Here is a 20,230-nt window from a genome sequence, read left to right as displayed (position 1 = left end):
CCATATCACCACCTCACCATATAGCCTTCTCAACATATCACCATCTCACCAAATCCCCGTCTCACCAAATTGGCATCGCACCACATTGCCATCGCACCACATTGCCACCTCAACATATCACCATATCGCCATCTCACCATATCGCCATCTCACCATATTGCCATGCCACCTTATTGCCATCTCACCATATCGCCATCTCACCATATAGCCATCTCACCATATCGCCATCTCACCATATCGCCATCTCACCATATTGCCATGCCACCTTATCACCAGATCGCTGTCTCACCTAATCATCATATCGCCATCTCACCACATTACCATATTGTCGCCACCTCACCATATCGCCACCTCACCATATCCCCATCTCATCATTTCACCATCTCATCATTTCACCATATCACCACCTCACCATATCACCCTCTCAACATATTGCCATCTCACCATACAGCCATCCTGCCATATAGCCATCCCACCACATAGCCAGCCCACCATATCACCAACCCACCATACCGCCATCTCACCATATCTCCATGCCATTTTCCATCTCACCATACAACCATCTTCTGATCTCGCCATATAACCATCTCACCATATTACCGTATCAATATATAACCACGTCTTTTTTCCCTCATATGCATATCTGGCTTCCCTTGAAATTGCTCCTTCGGGCAGTGAGTTCCATATTCTAAATACACTGAGTGAAGAAGTTTCTCTTGAATTCCGTATTGGATTTATCAGCGACTAATTTATATTTAACGGCATCCCCTTTTCCGTTGCATCTTCATTCCTTTTCTCATTTACTCTCCCAAAGAACAATATAGCACAGGAACAAGCCCTTCGGCCCCCAAGCCTGTGCCTAACATGGTACTTGCCTAAACTAAAACAGTCTGCACTTGCGGAGTCCGTAACCTTCTATTAGTCATATATATAGAACATAGAAAAATACAGCACAGAACAGGCCCTTCGGCCCACGATGTTGTGCCGAACTTTTGTCCTAGATTAAGAACAAATTAATCGACACCCCATCATTCTACAGTAATCCATGTACCTATCCAATAGCTGCTTGAAGGTCCCTAATGTTTCCGACTCAACTACTTCCACAAGCAGTGCATTCCATGCCCACACTACTCTCTGGGTAAAGAACCTACCTCTGACATCCCCTCTATATCTTCCACCATTTATCTTAAATTTATGTCCCCTTGTAATGGTTTGTTCCACCCGGGGAAAAAGTCTCTGACTGTCTACTCTATCTATTCCACTGGATCATCTTATAAACCTCTATCAAGTCGCCCCTCATCCTTCTCCGTTCTAATGAGAAAAGGCCGAGCACCCTCAACCTTTCCTCGTAAGACCTACTCTCCATTCCAGGCAACATCCTGGTAAATCTCCTTTGCACCTTTTGCAAAGCTTCCACATCCTTCCTAAAATGAGGCGACCAGAACTGCACACAGTACTCCAAATGTGGCCTTACCAAGGCTTTGTACAGCTGCATCATCACCTCACGGCTCTTAAATTCAATCCCTCTGCTAATGAACGCTAGCACAAGATAGACCTTCTTCACAGCTCTATCCACTTGAGTGGCAACTTTCAAAGATCTATTAACATAGACCCCAAGATCTCTTTGCTCCTCCACATTGCCAAGAATCCTACCATTAACCCTGTATTCCGCATTCATATTTGTCCTTCCAAAATGGACAACCTCACACTTTTCAGGGTTAAACTGAATCTCGGTGTCCATGTACATAGATCCATGAAAGTTGCCACCCAGGTTGATAGGGTTGTGAAGAAGGCCTATGGTGTGTTGGCCTTTATTGGTAGAGGAATTGAGTTCTGGAGCCATGAGGTCATGTTGCAGTTGTACGAAACTCTGGTACAGCCGCATTTGGAGTATTGCGTACAGTTCTGGTCGCCTCGTTATAGGAAGGACGTGGAAGCTTTGGAACGGGTGCAGAAGAGATTTACCAGGATGTTGCCTGGTATGGAGGGAAAATCTTATGAGGAAAGGCTGATGGACTTGAGGTTGTTTTCGTTAGAGAGAAGAAGGTAAGAGGTGACTTAATAGAGGCATACAAAATGATCAGAGGGTTAGATAGGGTGGACAGTGAGAGCCTTCTCCCGCGGATGGAGGTGGCTAGCACGAGGGGACATAGCCTTAAATTGAGGGGTAATAGATATAGGACAGAGGTCAGAGGTAGGTTTTTTACGCAAAGAGTGGTGAGGCCGTGGAATGCCCTACCTGCAACAGTAGTGCACTCGCCAACATTGAGGGCATTTAAAAGTTTATTGGATAAGCATATGGATGATAATGGCATAGTGTAGGTTAGATGGCCTTTAGTTTTTGACTTCCCATGTCGGTGCAACATCGAGGGCCAAAGGGCCTGTACTGCGCTGTATCGTTCTATGTTCTATGTTCTTGTTCTAAACTCCATCTGCCAGTTCTCAGCCCAGCTCTGCATTCTATCTATGTCTCTTTGCAGTCGACAACAGCCCTCCTCACTATCCACAACTCCACCAATCTTCGTATCGTCTGCAAATTTACAGACCCACCCTTCAACTCCCTAATCAAAGTCATTAATGAAAATCACAAACAGCAGAGGACCCAGAACTGATCCCTGCGGTATGCCACTGGTAACTGGGCTCCAGGCTGAATATTTGCCATCCACCACCACTCTCTGACTTCTATCGGTTAGCCAGTTCGTTATCCAATTGGCCAAATTCCCCACTATCCCATGCCTCCTTACTTTCTGCATAAGCCTACCATGGGGAACCTTATCAAATGCCTTACTAAAATCCATGTACACTACATCCACTGCTTTACCTTCATCCATGTGTTTCGTCACCTCCTCAAAAATTCAATAAGACTTGTGAGGTAAGACCTACGCCTCACAAATCCGTGCTGACTATCCCTAATCAAGCAGTGTCTTTCCAGATGCTCAGAAATCCTATCCCTCAGTATCCTTTCCATTACGTTACCTACCACCCAAGTAAGACTAACTGGCCTGTAATTCCCAGGGTTATCCCTATTCCCTTTATTGAACAGGGGCACGACATTCGCCACTCTCCAATCCCCTGGTACCATCCCTGTTGACAGTGAGGACGAAAAGATCATTGCCATCGGCTCTGCAGTTTCATCTCTTGCTTCCCATAGAATCCTTGGATATATCCCGTCAGGCCCGGGGGACTTGTCTATCCTCAAGTTTTTCAAAATGCCCAACACATCTTCCTTCCTAACAAGTATCTCCTCGAGCTTACCAGTCTGTTTCACACTGTCCTCTCCAAAAATATTGCCCCTCTCATTCATAAAAACTGAAGCAAAGTACTCGTTCAAGACCTCTCATAGAATTATAGATCATAGAATTTACAGTGCAGAAGGAGGCCATTCAGCCCATCGAGTCTGCACCGGCTCTTGGAAAGAGCACCCAGCCAAGGTCAACAACTCCACCCTATCCCCATAACGCAGTAACCCCACCCAACACTAAGGGCAATTTTGGACACGAAGGGCAATTTATCATGGCCAATCCACCTAACCTGCACATCTTTGGACTGTGGGAGGAAACCGGAGCACCCAGAGGAAACCCATGCACACACGGGGAGGATGTGCAGACTCCGCACAGACACCCAAGCCGGAATCGAACCTGGGACCCTGGAGCTGTGAAGCGATTATGCTATCCACAATGCTACCGTGCTGCCTTCTCTTCTATCTCTTCAGACTCAATACACAATCTCCCACTACTGTCCTTGATGGGACCTACCCTCAGTTAATAAAGGCAAGCATTCCGGATGCCCTTGACCGCCTTATCTACCTGACCAGCTACCTTCAGGGATCTGTCGACATTTATTCCAAGGGTCTCTGTTGCTCGATATTACCAGAGGGTAGTCTGGTCATTGCTTCCCTCTCCATGTTACTGTGAAACTGGGATGAAGGTACTAAATGAAATTAACCCCCTTCATCAATTTCCTTCAGTCTTCCCAGTAGAGAAGCAATAGGTCCTCGCTTTTCACCTTCCTGTCCTTGTAAAATAACAGAATGAATAAAAAATCATTTTTCTGTTTTTAAATGAAATCCCTGAAAATTGGAAAGAAGCTGAAGTATGATAAGAATATAAGAACATAAGAACTAGGAGCAGGAGTGGGCCATCTGGCCCCTCGAGCCTGCTCCACCATTCAATGAGATCATGGCTGATCTTTTGTGGACTCAGCTCCACTTTCCGGCCCGAACACCATAACCCTTAATCCCTTTATTCTTCAAAAAACTATCTCTCTTTACCTTAAAAACATTTAATGAAGGAGCCTCAAACTGCTTCACTGGGCAAGGAATTCCATAGATTCACAACCCTTTGGGTGAAGAAGTTCCTCCTAAACTCAGTCCTAAATCTACTTCCCCTTATTTTGAGGCTATGCCCCCTAGTTCTGCTGTCACCCACCAGTGGAAACAACCTGCCCGCATCTATCCTATCTATTCCCTTCATAATTTTAAATGTTTCGATAAGATCCCCCATCATCCTTCTAAATTCCAACGAGTACAGTCCCAGTCTACTCAACCTCTCCTCGTAATCCAACCTCTTCAGCTCTGGGATTAACCTCGTGAATCTCCTCTGCACACCCTCCAGTGCCAGTACGTCCTTTCTCAAGTAAGGAGACCAAAACTGAACACAATACTCCAGGTGTGGCCTCACTAACACCTTATACAATTGCAGCATAACCTCCCTAGTCTTAAACTCCATCCCTCTAGCAATGAAGGACAAAATTCCATTTGCCTTCTTAATCACTTGTTGCACCTGTAAACCAACTTTCTGTGACTCATGCACGATCACACCCAGGTCTCTCTGCACAGCAGCATGCTTTAATATTTTATTGTTTAAATAATAATCCCGTTTGCCAGACCCTAGCCCATTCACTTAACCTATCCAAATCCCTCTGCAGACTTCCAGTATCCTCTGCACTTTTCGCTTTACCACTCATCTTAGTGTCATCTGCAAACTTGGACACATTGCCCTTGGTCCCCAACTCCAAATCATCTATGTAGATTGTGAACAATTGTGGGCCCAACACGGATCCCTGACGGACACCACGAGCTACTGATTGCCAACCAGAGAAAGACCCATTAATCCCCACTCTTTGCTTTCTATTAATTAACCAATCCTCTATCCATGCTACTACTTTACCCATAATGCCATGTATCTTTATCTTATGCAGCCTTTTGTGTGCCACCTTGTCAAAAGTTTTCTGGAAATCCATACATCCATTGGCTCCCCGTTATCCACTGCACTGGTAATGTCCTCAAAAAATTCCACTAAATTAGTTAGGCACGACCTGCCCTTTATGAACCCATGCTGCGTCTGCCCAATGGGACAATTTCTATCCAGATGCCTCGCTATTTCTTCCTTGATGATAGATTCCAGCATCTTCCCCACTACCGAAGTTAAGCTCACTGGCCTATAATTTCCTGCTCTCTGCCTACCTCCTTTTTTAAACAGTGGTGTCACGTTTGCTAATTTCCAATCCACCGGGACCACCCCAGAGTCTAGTGAATTTTGGTAAATCATCACTAGTGCATCTGCAATTTCCCTAGCCATCTCTTTTAGCACTCTGGGATGCATTCCATCAGGGCCAGGAGACTTGTCTACCTTTAGCCCCATTAGCTTGCCCATCACTACCTCCTTAGTGATTACAATCCTCTCAAGGTCATCACCTGACATAACCTCATTTCTATCAGTCACTGGCATGTTATTTGTGTCTTCCACTGTGAAGACCGACCCAAAAAACCGGTTCAGTTCCTCAGCCATTTCCTCATCTCCCATTATTAAAACTCCCTTCTCATCCTCTAAAGGACCAATATTTACCTTAGCCACTCTTTCTTGCTTTATATATTTGTAAAAACTTTTGCTGTCTGCTTTTATATTCTGAGCAAGTTTACTCTCATACTCTATCTTACTCTTCTTTATAGCTTTTTTAGTAGCTTTCTGTTGCCCCTTAAATATTTCCCAATCCTCTAGTCTCCCACCAATCTTTGCCACTTTGTATGTTCTTTCCTTCAATTTGATACTCTCACTTATTTCCTTAGATATCCATGGTCGATTTTCCCTCTTTCTACCGTCCTTCCTTTTTGTTGGTATAAACTTTGCTGAGCACTGTGAAAAATCGCTTGGAAGGTACTCCGCTGTTCCTCAACTGTTCCACCATAAAGTCTTTGCTCCCATTCTACCTTAGCTAGTTCTTCTCTCATCCCATTGTAATCTCCTTTGTTTATACACAAAACACTAGTATTTGATTTTACCTTCTCACCCTTCATCTGTATTTTAAATTCCACCATATTGTGATCGCTCTTTCCGAAAGGATCCCTAACTATGAGTTCATGAATCAATCCTATCTCATTACACAGGACAAGATATCGGACCGCTTGTTCCCTCGTAGGTTCCATTACATTCTGCTCTAGGAAACTATCGCGGATACATTCTATAAACCCCTCCTCAAGGTTGCCTTGACCGACCTGGTTAAACCAATCGACATGTAGATTAAAATCCCCCATGATAACTGCTGTACCATTTCTACATGCATCAGTTGTCTAGAACATAGAACATAGAACATAGAACACTACAGCGCAGTACGGGCACTTCGACCCTCGATGTTGCGCCGACCTGTGAAACCATCTGAAGCCTATCTGAGCTACACTATTCCATTTTCATCCATATGTCTATCCAGTGACCACTTAAATGCCCTTAAAGTTGGCGAGTCTACTACTGTTGCAGGCAGGGCGTTCCACACCCCTACTACTCTCTGAGTAAAGAAACTGCCTCTGACATCTGTCCTATATCTACCACTCCTCAATTTAAAGCTATGTCCCCCTCGTGTTGGTCATCACCATCCGAGGAAAAAGACTCTCACTGTCCACCCTATCTAACCCTCTGACTATCTTATATGTCTCTATTAAGTCACCTCTCAGCCTTCTCCTCTCTAACGAAAACAACCTCAAGTCCCTGAGCCTTTCCTTGTAAGACCTTCGCTCCATACCAGGCAACATCCTAGTAAATCTCCTCTGAACCCTTTCCAAAGCTTCCACATCCTTCCTATAATGTGGTGACCAGAACTGCACGCAGTACTCCAGGTGCGGCCGCACCAGAGTTATGTACAGCTGCAGCATGACCTTGTGGTTCCGAAACTCAATCCCCCTGCTTATAAAGGCTAGCACACCATATGCCTTCTTAACAGCCCTATTAATCTGGGTGGCAACTTTCAGGGATTTATGTACCTGGATGCCGAGATCTCTCTGTTCATCTACACTACCAAGAAACTCCATCTGCCACCTCTCAGCCCAGCTCTGCAGCTTATCTATGTCCCTCTGTATCCTATAACATCCTTCAGCACTATCCACAACTCCACCGACCTTCGTGTCATCTGCAAATTTACTAACCCATCCTTCTACACCCTCTTCCAGGTCATTTATAAAAATGACAAACAGCAGTGGCCCCAAAACAGATCCTTGCGGTACACCACTAGTAACTGAACTCCAGGATGAACATTTTCCATCAACCACCACCCTCTGTCTTCTTTCAGCTAGCCAATTACTGATCCAAACCGCTAAATCACCTTCAATTCCATACTTCCTTATTTTCTGCAATAGCCTACCGTGGGGAACCTTATCAAACGCCTTACTGAAATCCATATACACCACATCAACAGCTTTACCCTGATCCACCTGTTTGGTCACCTTCTCAAAAAACTCAATAAGGTTTGTGAGGCATGACCTACCCTTCACAAAACCGTGTTGACTATCGCTAATCAACTTGTTCTTTTCAAGATGATTATAAACCCTATCTCTTATAACCTTTTCCAACATTTTACCCACAACCGAAGTAAGGCTCACAGGTCTATAATTACCAGGGTTGTCTCTACTCCCCTTCTTGAACAAGGGGACAACATTTGCTATCCTCCAGTCTTCCGGCACTATTCCTGTCGACAAAGACGACATAAAGATCAAGGACAAAGGCTCTGCAATCTCCTCCCTGGCTTCCCAGAGAATCCTAGGATGAATTCCATCTGGCCCAGGGGACTTATCTATTTTGACATTTTCCAAAATTGCTAACACCTCCTCCTTTTGAACCTCAATTCCATCTAGCCTGGTCGACTGAACCTGAGTGTTCTCCTCGACAACATTGTCTTTCTCCAGTGTAAACACTGACGAAAAATATCCATTTAACGCTTCCCCTGTCTCCTCTGATTCCACACACAACTTTCCACTACTATCCTTGATTGGCCCTAATCTTACTCTAGTCATTCTTTTGTTCCTGATATACCTATAGAAAGCCTTAGGGTTTTCCTTGATCCTATCCGTCAACGACTTTTCGTGTCCTCTCCTCGCTCTTCTTAACTCTCCCTTTAGGTCCTTCCTGGCTAACTTGTAACTCTCAAGTGCCCTAACTGAGCCTTCATGTCTCATCCTAACACAAGCCTTCTTCTTCAACTTCAACTTCCTTAGTAAACCACGGTTCCCTTGCTCGACAACTTCCTCTCTGCCTGACAGGTACATACTTATCAAGGACACGCAGTAGCTGTTCCTTGAAAAAGCTCCACATTTCGATTGTACCCATCCCCTGCAGTTTCCTTCCCCATCCTATACATCCTAAATCTTGCCGAATAGCATCATAATTGCCTTTCCCCCAGCTATAATTCTTGCCTTGCGGTATATACCTATCCCTGCCCATTGCTAAAGTAAACATAAACGAGTTGTGATCACTATCACCAAAGTGCTCACCTACATCTAAATCTAACACCTGGCTGGGTTCATTACCCAGTACCAAATCCAATGTGGCCTCGCCCCTTGTTGGCCTGTCTACATACTGTGTCAGAAAACCCTCCTGCACACACTGCACAAAAACTGACCCATCTATAGTACTCGAACTATAGTATTTCCAGTCAATATTTGGAAAGTTAAAGTCCCCCATAACAACTACCCTGTTACTCTCGCTCCTGTCGAGAATCATCTTTGCAATCCTTTCCTCTACATCTCTGGAACTATTCGGAGGTCTATAGACAACTCCCAACAGGGTGACCTCTCCTCTACTGTTCCTAACCTCGGCCCATACTGCCTCAGTAGACGAGTCCTCAAGCGTCCTTTCTACCGCCGTAATACTTTCCTTGATTAACAAGGCCACACCCCCCCCCCCTCTTTTACCATCTTCTCTGTTCTTACAGAAACATCTAAATCCTGGAACCTGCAACAACCATTCCTGTCCCTGCTCTACCCATGTCTCCGAAATCGCCACAACATCGAGATCCCAGGTACCAACCCATGCTGCAAGCTCACCCACCTTATTCCGGATGCTCCTGGCGTTGAAGTAGACACACTTCAAACCAGCGTCCTGCTTGCCGGTGCCCTCTTTCGAACTTTTAACCCTATCCCTGACCTCACTACTCTCAACATCCTGTACACTGGGACTACAATTTAGGTTCCCATCCCCCTGCTGAATTAGTTTAAACCCCCCCGAAGAGCACTAGCAAATCTCCCCCCCAGGATATTGGTACCCCTCTGGTTCAGGTGAAGACCTCCTGTTTGTAGAGGTCCCACCTACCCCAGAATGAGCCCCAATTATCCAGGAATCCAAAACCCTCCCTCCTGCACCATCCCTGTAGCCACATGTTCAACTCCTCTCTCTCCTTATTTCTCACTTCGCTAGCACGTGGCACGGGTCTCTTTGTTTATTGCCTGCCCCACCATAACGTTACTATTTGGTGGCCGATAGACTACTCCTATCAGTGACTTTTTCGCCTTACTATTCCTGATTTCCACCCAAATGGATTCAACCTTATCCTCCATAGCACCGATATCATCCCTAACTATTGCCCGGATGTCATCCTTAAATAACAGAGCTACACCACCTCCCTTACCATCCACTCTGTCCTTCCGAATAGTTTGATACCCTCGGATATTTAACTCCCAGTCGTGATCATCCTTTAACCATGTTTCAGTAATGGCCACTAAATCATAGTCATTCACGATGATTTGCGCCATCAACTCATTTACTTTATTCCGAATACTACGAGTATTCAAGTAAAGTACACTTATGTTGGTTTTTTTTACCTCTGTTTTGAATCTTAACATCTCCAGTTTTACTCCTTTTAGTATTACTGGGCCTATTCACTGAGCTCCCCTCAGTCATTGTACCTTGTACTGTCGCCCTTTTTGATTTTTGACTATGTCTTCTCTGTCTTGCACTTTCCCCCTTACTTCCTTTTGCTTCTGTCCCTGTTTTACTACCTTCCAACTTCCTGCATCGGTTCCCATCCCCCTGCCACATTAGTTTAAACCCTTCCCAACAGCTCTCGCAAACACCCCCCTAGGACATTGGTTCCCGTCCTGCCCAGGTGCAGACCGTCCGGTTTGTACTGGTCCCACCTTCCCCCAGAACCGGTCCCAATGCCCCAGGAATTTGAATCCCTCCCTCTTGCACCATCTCTTGAGCCACGCATTCATCCTATCTATCCTGACATTCCTACTCTGACTAGCTCGTGGCACTGGTAGCAATCCTGAGATTACTACCTTTGAGGTCCTACTTTTTAGTTTAGCTCCTAACTCCCTGAATTCAGATTGTAGGACCTCATTCCGTTTTTTACCTATATCATTGGTGCCTATTTGCACCACGACAGCTGGCTGTTCACCCCCCCCCCCCCCCCAGAATGTCCTGCAGCCGCTCCGAGACATCCTTGACCCTTGCACCAGGGAGGCAACATACCATCCTGGAGTCTCGATAGCGTCCACAGAACCGCCTGTCTATTCCCCTTACGATCGAGTCCCCTATCACTATAGCCCTGCCATTTTTCTTCCTGCCCTGCTGTGCAGCAGAGCCAGCCACGGTGCCATGAACCTGGCTGCTGCTGCCTTCCCCTGGTGAGCCATCTCCCTCAACAGTGTCCAAAGCGGTATATCTGTTTTGCAGGGAGATGACCGCAGGGGACACCTGCACTGCCTTCCTACTCTTGCTCTTTCTTTTGGTCACCAATTTTCTATCTCCCTCATTAATTTTCACCTGCGGTGTGACCAACTCGCTAAACGTGCTATCCACGACCTCCTCAGCATCGCGGATGCTCCAAAGTGTGTCCATCCGCAGCTCCAGAGCCGTCAAGTGGTCTAACAGGAGCTGCAACTGAACACACTTCTTGCACGTGAAGGAGCCAGGGATAGTGGACGTGTCCCTGAGCTCCCACATCGCACACGAGGAGCATGACACGGGTCTGGGATCTCCTGCCATGTCTTAAACCTTAGGTAAACTTATACAACAACAATTTCAAAATAAAAATAAATAAATTAGACAATGAAAAGAAAAACTACTTACCAGTCACTTACCAGGGTTAAAAAGCACCTCCGAAAAAGCACCTTCTCTCACTCTGCACCGAATTACCTCACTGCACCAAATTACCAAGTTGCAATTCCCACTCTGGATGTGCTCACTCCGGCTGTGTCTCTTTGACCTGCGCAAGCTTCTTACCTGATTTTCCGTCAAACCCTTCAGTTAGAGGAGGTGGAAGGGTGGGGGACACTGCAAATGTAGTGTCTCGGGTTTAGCAACCGCCCGACTTGTTACAGGCACTCACCTTTCCGACAGGCCCCTGTTCCCGCCGAAAATCCGGAGGCCGCTCCCGCTGGACGGTAAGCAAATTTAAAGGCACTCACTCACCTTCCTGACAGGCCCCTGCTCCCACCGAAAATCCGGAGGCTGCTCCCACAGAAAGGTAAGCAAATTGAAAAGTACTCACTCACCTTCACGACAGGCCCCTGCTCCCACTTCCCAACAACCGTGGTTGGTTTTTTTTTGGTTAGAGCAGGAGGTGGGGGGGTTACACTGAGGAAGTGTTTCGGGTTTAACTGTCACTTGACAACAGCCCCTCCACAAACCACCTTCAAATTAGGCTGACCGCACTGCACGTATGCAAATCTCCCCGGAACAGCCAATCAGTAGCTCTGCTCTGCTGCCCTCTGCTGGATGCTTGCCTTCACTCAAACTCCTCGGGTCTCTTTCGCAGGTACACCTTCAAATTAGGCTGACCGCACTGCACGTATGCAAATCTCCCCGGAACAGCCAATCAGTAGCTCTACTCTTCTGCCCTCTGCAGGGATAGCTGATGCCCATATACCTGGACATGAAGATACCTGAAAGGAGTGTTCTGCTCCCATTGTTTGCAGTCTGCTCCTCAATCTCGAAGTCCAAGTGAATAGAATCATCAGTCTCCGCATTCATCCATAGCACCAGGTCTGTAGCTACAGTCAACATCAGTCCACATCTGCAGCAGAGCGAAAGAGGTAAGGAGTTTGAGGTGAATGTATTTGAGAAATAGCTAGATAACTGATGGGATGTTGGGTATGCTCAGTTGGCTGGACAGCTGGCTCGTGTTGCAGAATGAGGTCAACAACGTGGGTTCAATTCCCGTACTGGCTGACGTTATTCCTTCTCAACCTTGCCCCTTGCCTGAGGTGTGGTGATCCTCAGGTTAAATCCCCACCAGAGGCGCTGTTCCTCAAAGAGGAAAGCAGCCTATGGTCATCTGGGACTAGGGCGACTTTCTTAGGAATTAAGACACACAGCCATCCATCCCTCCTCACTCAGTCTTGTATAATGTGGGGGTAATTTTTAAAGCAAAACAATGTTTATTCTATGAACTCAGTTAATCTTTTTAAAACTTACAGTGAACATCAATTTAAATGCACCCCCCAAAGACCCCCAATTACACTCTAAGTAATCCTTAGACTTCCCTTTTAACATCCACAAGACAAAAATCCTTTTTACAGAAGCACATTAGGTTTCAATTCCCTACAGAGAGTAGTTATCACTCTGAATTCACCAAATGATCTAGAGATAGTCTTTAGATGGCAGAGAGATCGAAATTACACCTTCTTTGGCTGGCTTCAGCTCCAACACTAAACCGAAACCAAAAACACAGACACACCCAAGCTTTTTCTCAAAGCGAAACTAAAAAGCAGAGCCAGAGCTCAGCTCCACCCACACTCTGACATTAGCAGCAGGACTCAACAAGAGTTTCAGCAAGATTGACCGATCGCAGGCCTACTTGCAAATGAATGTGGCAGTTAATTCTCAACTCCTCACCATCATCACTCACAAAGGACTATCCACGACAAGAGATTACAACAACGGTAGCTTTATTTCAACGGTCCACGTACCAGATCCTTAGTGGTACCTTGATGATATATTGATCACTGGTACCAATGAACAAGAACACTTACAACTGTTGGAAGCTACACTGAAACAACTCCAAATGTATGGCTTTTGTGTCAGGAACAATAATGAGATTTCTTCCCAGACATCTATGCAATATCTTGGACATCTATTGACAGTAAGGGTCTACACAAAACACCTACAAAGATGCAGTCCACCTCGATGGCAGCAGCGATTGGGATGCTGCATGACCAGCAGAAGAGGCTGCTGGAGAACGTGGAGGGCCTGGAAAATCGTTCTCGGAGACAGACCATTCGGATCGTGGGTCTGCCGGAGGGAATTGAAGGATCGGACGCTGGTGCTTATGTGGGGAAGATGTTTCCAAGAGCCGGGCAGACTTGATGGGCCAAATGGCCTCCTTCTGCACTGTAAATTGTATGATCTATGTTGGAGAAGCTGCTTGGGGAAGGTGCATTTGATCGAACGCTGGAGGTGGATCGGGCCCACAGAGCCCACAGCGCAAGCCCCAGGGGGGAGAGACAGTGAGGGTGAACATTGGTTCCTGGACAAGGAGCGCATAATGAGGTGGGCCAGGCAGACGAGGCGATGTGCGTGGGAGAATGTCGAGATCCTGGTGTACCAGGACCTGGGAGCAGAGCAATAAGGTTGAGCTTTAATAAGGTCAAGTCGGCCCTGTACAAAAAGGGCATAAAGTTTGGACAACTGGACCTGGCCCGGCTATGGGTGACCTATGGGGGTCGGGAGTGGTACTTTGGCTCGTTGGAGGAGACAGCGGACTTCATGAAGAAGAATTGACTGTCAGGAGAAGGAGGATCTTGAACTTTAACTGAGGGGAGCTAAGCTATGATCTGTGCTGGTTGGACTTATTTTGGGGGTTTTGCACGTTTCTTGCTGGGTTTTTTGGGTTCGGTTTGGGTTAGGCTGGTGTATAGTAATTTGTAAAAGGAGGAGGGGGTGGGCCTTTGTGCTCGGACCTTGGGAGGGATTGTTTGTTTGTTTTTGCTTCTTGCCTTTGTTTCAACTGTTTGCATTAAGAGCGGAGGGGAGGGGAACCAGTGGGGGTTAGGATGTTCGGCACCATGGGTGGGGGCTGCCAAGCTAGCTGGGAGGGCTAGTTCACAGAAGCAAAGTGGGGGGTGAGCTGAAGACCGATGTGGGGGGGGGATGGGAGGGGGAGGGGGCATTGGGTGTGGGGAGTGCGAGACTGCTGACGGGGAGGGGACTTTCAAAGTGGAGGAGAAAAAAAATGAAAATCGCTTGTCACAAGTAGGCTACAATGAAGTTACTGTGCAAAGCCCCTAGTCGCCACATTCCGGCACCTGTCCGGGGTGGCTGGTACGGGAATCGAACCATGCTGCTGGCCTGCTTGGCCTGCTTTAAAAGCCAGCGATTTAACCCAGTGAGCTAAACCAGAAGGAGGGTTGATGACGGTCACGGGAGGTGCGGGACATGGGCCGAGACTGGCCTAGGCCTAGGAAAGGTTATGGTTGATCGGTGAGGGGTGCCAACCATGCTGGTCACGTGGATCGCTCGGGGACTGAATGGGCCAGTCAAAAGGGCCCGTGTGTGTGCATTTGAAGCAACTGAAGGCGGACATGGCTATGTTGGAGGAGACACATTTGAAGATGGGGGATCAGATTAGAACATAGAACATCGAAAAATACAGCACAGAACAGGCCCTTCGGCCCACGATGATGTGCCGAACTTTTGTCCGAGATTAAGAACAAATTAATCCACACCCCATCATTCTACCGTAATCCATGTACATATCGAATAGCCGCTTGAAGGTCCCTAATGTTTCTGACTCAACTATTTCCACAGGCAGTGCATTCCATGCCCCCACTACTCCCTGGGTAAAGAACCTACCTCTGACATCCCCCCTATATCTTCCACCATTCACCTTAAATCTATGTCCCCTTGTAATGGTTTGCTCCACCCGGGGAAAAAGTCTCTGACTGTCTACTCTATCTATTCCCCTGATCGTCTTAAAAACCTCTATCAAGTCACCCCTCATCCTTCTCCGTTCTAATGAGAAAAGGCCGAGCACCCTCAACCTTTCCTCGTAAGACCTACTCTCCACTCCAGGCAACATCCTGGCAAATCTCCTTTGCACCTTTTCCAAAGCTTCCACATCCTTCCTAGAATTTTTTATTTTTTTTTATTTTTTTATATAAATTTAGATTACCCAATTATTTTTTCCAATTAAGGGGCAATTTAGCGTGTCCAATCCACCTACTCTGCACATTTTTGGGTTGTGGGGGCGAAACCCACGCAGACACGGGGAGAATGTGCAAACGGACAGTGACCCAGAGCCGGGATCGAAGCTGGGACCTCAGCGCCGTGAGGCGGTTGTGCTAACCACTAGGCCACCGTGCTGCCACATCCTTCCTAAAATGAGGCGACCAGAACTGCACACAGTACTCCAAATGTGGCCTTACCAAGGTTTTGTACAGCTGCATCATCACCTCACAGCTCTTAAATTCAATCCCTCTGCTAATGAACGCTAGCACACCATAGGCCTTCTTCACAGCTCTATCCACTTGAGTGGCAACTTTCAAAGATCTATGAACATAGACCCCAAGACCTCTCTCTGCTCCTCCACATTGCCAAGAACCCTACCGTTAACCCTGTAATCCGCATTCATATTTGTCCTTCCAAAATGGACAACCTCACACTTTTCAGGATTAAACTCCATCTGCAACTTCTCAGCCCAGCTCTGCATCCTATCTATGTCTCTTTGCAGTCGACAACAGTCCTCCTCATTATCCACAACTCCACCAATCTTTGTATCGTCTGCAAATTTACTGACCCACCCTTCAGCTCCCTCATCCAAGTCATTAATGAAAATCACAAACAGCAGAGGACCCAGAGCTGATCCCTGTTGAACGCCACTGGTAACTGGGCTCCAGGCTGAATATTTGCCATCTATCACCACTCTCTGACTTCTATCGGTTAGCCAGTTTGTTATCCAACTGGCCAAATTTCCCACTATCCCATGCCTCCTTACCTTCTGCATAAGCCTACCATGGAGAACTCTATCAAATGCCTTACTAAAATCCATGTACACCACATCCACTGCTTTACCTTCATCCACGTGCTTGGTCACCTCCTCAAAGAATTCACTAAGACTTTTGAGGCAAGACCTACCCCTCACAAATCCAGACCTACCACTCACGAATCCAGACCTACCCCTCACAAATCCAATTAGGTTGAGGAAGGGATGGGTTGGGCACGTGTTTCATTTGGGATTAGACTTTACAAAGAGGGGGGTGGCAATCCTGGTCAATAAACGTGTTGCGTTTGTGGTGGGGAAGCTCGAGGCGGACCCGGGGGGTAGATATGTTATGGTTAGTGGGAAGTTGGAGGGAATGGCCGTGGTATTGGTAAATATATATGCCCCAAACTGGGACGATATTGAGTTTGTCAGACGGATACTGGGGAAGATCCCAGACCTGGATTCAAATCGACTGATTATGGGAGGAGATTTCAACACGGTCCTGGATCCGCGGCTGGATCGGTCGAGTTCCAAGTCTGGGAAGGTATCAGCTATGGCAAAGGAGCTGCGGGGGGTTATGGAGAGCATGGGGAGGTGGATCCATGAAGATTAGGGAGGCCAAGGGGTAAGGAGTTTTCATTCTACTCCCATGTACACAAAGTATATTCCCGGATAGACTTCTTTGTGTTGGACAAAACGCTGCTGGCTGAGGTGGTGGCTGCTGAATATTCAGCAATTGTGGTGTCAGACCACCCCCTGCGCTGGGTAGACCTCCAAGTCAACAAAGGAAAGGCTCAACGTCCGCAATGATTGGATATAGATATAGAACAGTACAGCACAGAACAGGCCCTTCGGCCCTCGATGTTGTGCCGAGCAATGATCACCCTACTTAAACCCACGTAACCCGTAACCCAACAATCCCCCCATTAACCTTACACTACGGGCAATTTTATCATGGCCAATCCACCTAACCCGCACATCTTTGGACTGTGGGAGGAAACCGGAGCACCCGGAGGAAACCCACGCACACACAGGGAGGACGTGCAGACTCCACACAGACAGTGACCCAGCCGGGAATCGAACCTGGGACCCTGGAGCTGTGAAGCATTGATGCTAACCACCATGCTACCGTGAGGCCCGTATTTGGGTGTTTGGATGTTGGGCTGTTAGCGGAGGTGGAGGTGTACGGGCGGGGAGGGAGGCTATTCGGGGGTAGTGTTGTATATAAAGATCAATGACACAGGTGAGGTTTTGGCGGGGGTAGTGTGGGAGGCACTGAAGGCAGTTATTAGGGGGGAACTCATCTCAATTTGGGCACATAAGGAGAAGACTGAGCGGGCAGAGTTGGGCAGGCTGGTAGGCGAAATTTTATAGGTGGACAGGAGGTATGCTGAGTCTCCGGATGACGGGCTTCTGAAGGAGCGTCAGAGACTGCAGCTGGAATTTGGGCTCCTGTCCACAGGTAAGGCGGAGGGACAGAGGAGGGTGAAGGGGGCTATATGTGAATATGGGGAAAAAGCCAGCAGGATGTTGGCGCACCAGCTGAGGAAACAGGAGGCGGCGAGAGAGATTGGGAAAGTAAAAGATACACGGGGGCGAATGATGTGTTTCGCGAGTTTCACAGTAGATTGTACGAATCGGAACCCCCAGACGGGGAGGAGAGTATGAAGCAATTCCTGGGGGGGGGGGGGGGGGGGGGGGGGGGGGGGCTGGAGTTTCTGAGGATAGATGAGGAGTTGGTAGAGGGTTTGGGAGCCCCAATTGGATTTGGGAAGGTTATGGACGGTTTGGGGGCGATGCAATCAGCTAAGGCCCCAGGACCTGACAGATACCTGGTTGAGTTTTATAAAAAGTTTTCTGGATTTCTGAGGCCGCTCTTGGTAAAGGCCTTTAATGAGTCCAAGGAGCTGGGAGTGCTTCTCCCAATGCAGGCATCGATTTCCCTTATTTTAAAGCAGGATAAGGATCGGAGAGTTGTGGGTCGTATAGACCGATCTCCCTGTTGAATGTGGATGCTAAATTGCTGGTAAAGGTTTTGGCCACACGGATAGAGGATTGTGTCAGGGGGTAACTGGGGAGGACTAGACGGGATTTGTGAAGGGACGACACCTGACGTCCAATATTAGACGGCTCCTGAATGTGACAATGATGCCAGCGGAGGGGCGCGAGGTCGAGGTGGTGGTGGCTGTGGATGCAGAGAAGGCCTTTGGAGTGGAAGTACCTGTGGGATGTCTTGGGAAGGTTTGGGTTCAGGCAGAGATTTGTGGATTGCTATATCAGGCACCAGTGGCAAATGTAAGGACCAACTGGATCCGGTCAGAGGATTTTAGTCTGTGCAGGGGGACAAGCCAGGGGTGCCCACTCTCCCCACTGCTGTTTGCACTGGCCATAGAGCCTTTGGCAATGGCGCTGAGGGCATCGAACATTTGGCGGGGGATAGTGAGAGGGGGGTGGAGCATAGGGGCTTGCTCTTTGCGGATGATTTGCTCCAGTATATAACAGACCCATTGGGGGGAATTGCAGGAATTATGCGAATTTTGGAGAATTTGGTTGGTTCTCAGGTTACAAACTAAACATGAGCAAGAGTGAGGTTTTGCGATCCAGGCAAGGGGCCAGGACAGGAGACTGAGGGAGATGCCGTTCAAAGTGGTGGGAAGGAGTTTTAGGTATCTGGGCATTCAGGTGGCAAGGGACTGGGGTCAGCTTCATAACTAAATTTGAGCAGGGTGATTGAGCAAAAAAAGTGGGAATTCCGCAGGTGGGACATGCTCCCGCTGTCATTGGCGGGGAGGGTACAGACTGTGAAAATGACAGTCCTCCCGAGATTGCTGTTTGTGTTTCAGTGTCTCCAAATCTTTATCCCCAAGGCATTCTTTAGGAAAATGAACGCGGCGATCTCGGGTTTTATATGGGCTGGGAAAGTTCCGAGGAAAGTGGGGCAGCACGGTAGCATTGTGGATATCGCAATTGGTTCACAGCTCCAGGGTCCCAGGTTCGATTCCTGGCTTGGGTCACTGTCTGTGCAGAGTCTGCACATCCTCCCCGTGTGTGCGTGGGTTTCCTCCGGGTGCTCTGGTTTCTTCCCACAGGCCAAAGATGTTCAGGTTAGGTGGATTGGCCATGATAAATTGCCCTTAGTGTTGGGTGGGGTTACTGGGTTATGGGGATAGGGTGGAGGTGTTGACCTTGGGTAGGGTGCTCTTTCCAAGAGCCAGGCAGACTTGATGGGCCGAATGGCCTCCTTCTGCACTGTAAATTCTATGATCTATGAAGAAGGTCCTTCTTGAGCGGGAGCGCGGGGTGGGAGGCTTGGCCTTTCCAAACTTTATTAATTACTGCTGGGCGGCTGATATTTCGATGGTTAGGAAGTGGTTAGTGGGGAAGGGGACGGTTTGGGAGTTGGTGGAGGCGGCACCGTGTAAGGAGTCTGGAGGCTCTGTTAACGGCACCTCTGCTGTTCTCGCTGGCCCAGGAGAATGTGAGGCCAATGGAGGCAGCATATGAGACTGGAGGGGGCGTCGGTGTAGTCACCGATCTGTGACAATCACCAATTCGCTCTGGGGGGGCTGGATGGGGGCTTTAGGAGGTGGCAGCGGACAGGGATTGAGAGATTTGGGGTTCTTTTCATTGAGGAGACTTTCCCGAGCCTGTAGGAGCTGGAGGAGGAGTTTGAGCCACCAGGTGGGAACGGATTCCGGTACCTGCAGGTACGGGAATTTGTCCGGAGGCAGGTTCCAAGCTTCCCTCGCCTCCCACTAAGGGGACTACAGGATAAGGTGATGTCAAAAACAGGGGTTAGAGAAGGGAGGGTCTCGGAAATATATAAGGAATTGATGGAGTGGGAAGGAATCCCAATCGGGGAGGTGAAGAGGAAGTGGGAAGACGAGTTAGGAACCAGGCCAGCAGCACGGTTCAATTCCCGTACCAGCCTCCCCGAACAGGAGCCGGAATGCGGTGACTAGGGGCTTTTCACAGTAACTTCATTTGAAGCATACTCGTGACAATAAGTGATTTTCATTTAATTTCATTTAATTTTCATGGCAGA

At 47.7% G+C, this 20,230-nt stretch overlaps 1 protein-coding gene across 1 annotated transcript in view; it reads right to left on the bottom strand.

Annotated features, from left to right (window-relative positions):
- Window positions 1–20,230, bottom strand: part of LOC119953678 (proton channel OTOP3-like) — a 91,493-nt gene that overhangs the window by 25,132 nt on the left and 46,131 nt on the right. Inside the window, exon 5 of the mRNA XM_038778201.1 lies at window positions 12,149–12,279. Within this exon, the coding sequence (XP_038634129.1) occupies window positions 12,149–12,279 (131 nt within the window). The remainder of the gene's footprint in view (window positions 1–12,148; window positions 12,280–20,230) is intronic.

This window comes from Scyliorhinus canicula, chromosome 18 (assembly GCF_902713615.1).
Source record: "Scyliorhinus canicula chromosome 18, sScyCan1.1, whole genome shotgun sequence".
Taxonomy (NCBI): domain Eukaryota; kingdom Metazoa; phylum Chordata; class Chondrichthyes; order Carcharhiniformes; family Scyliorhinidae; genus Scyliorhinus; species Scyliorhinus canicula.
This window is presented reverse-complemented; position numbering and strand designations above follow the sequence as displayed.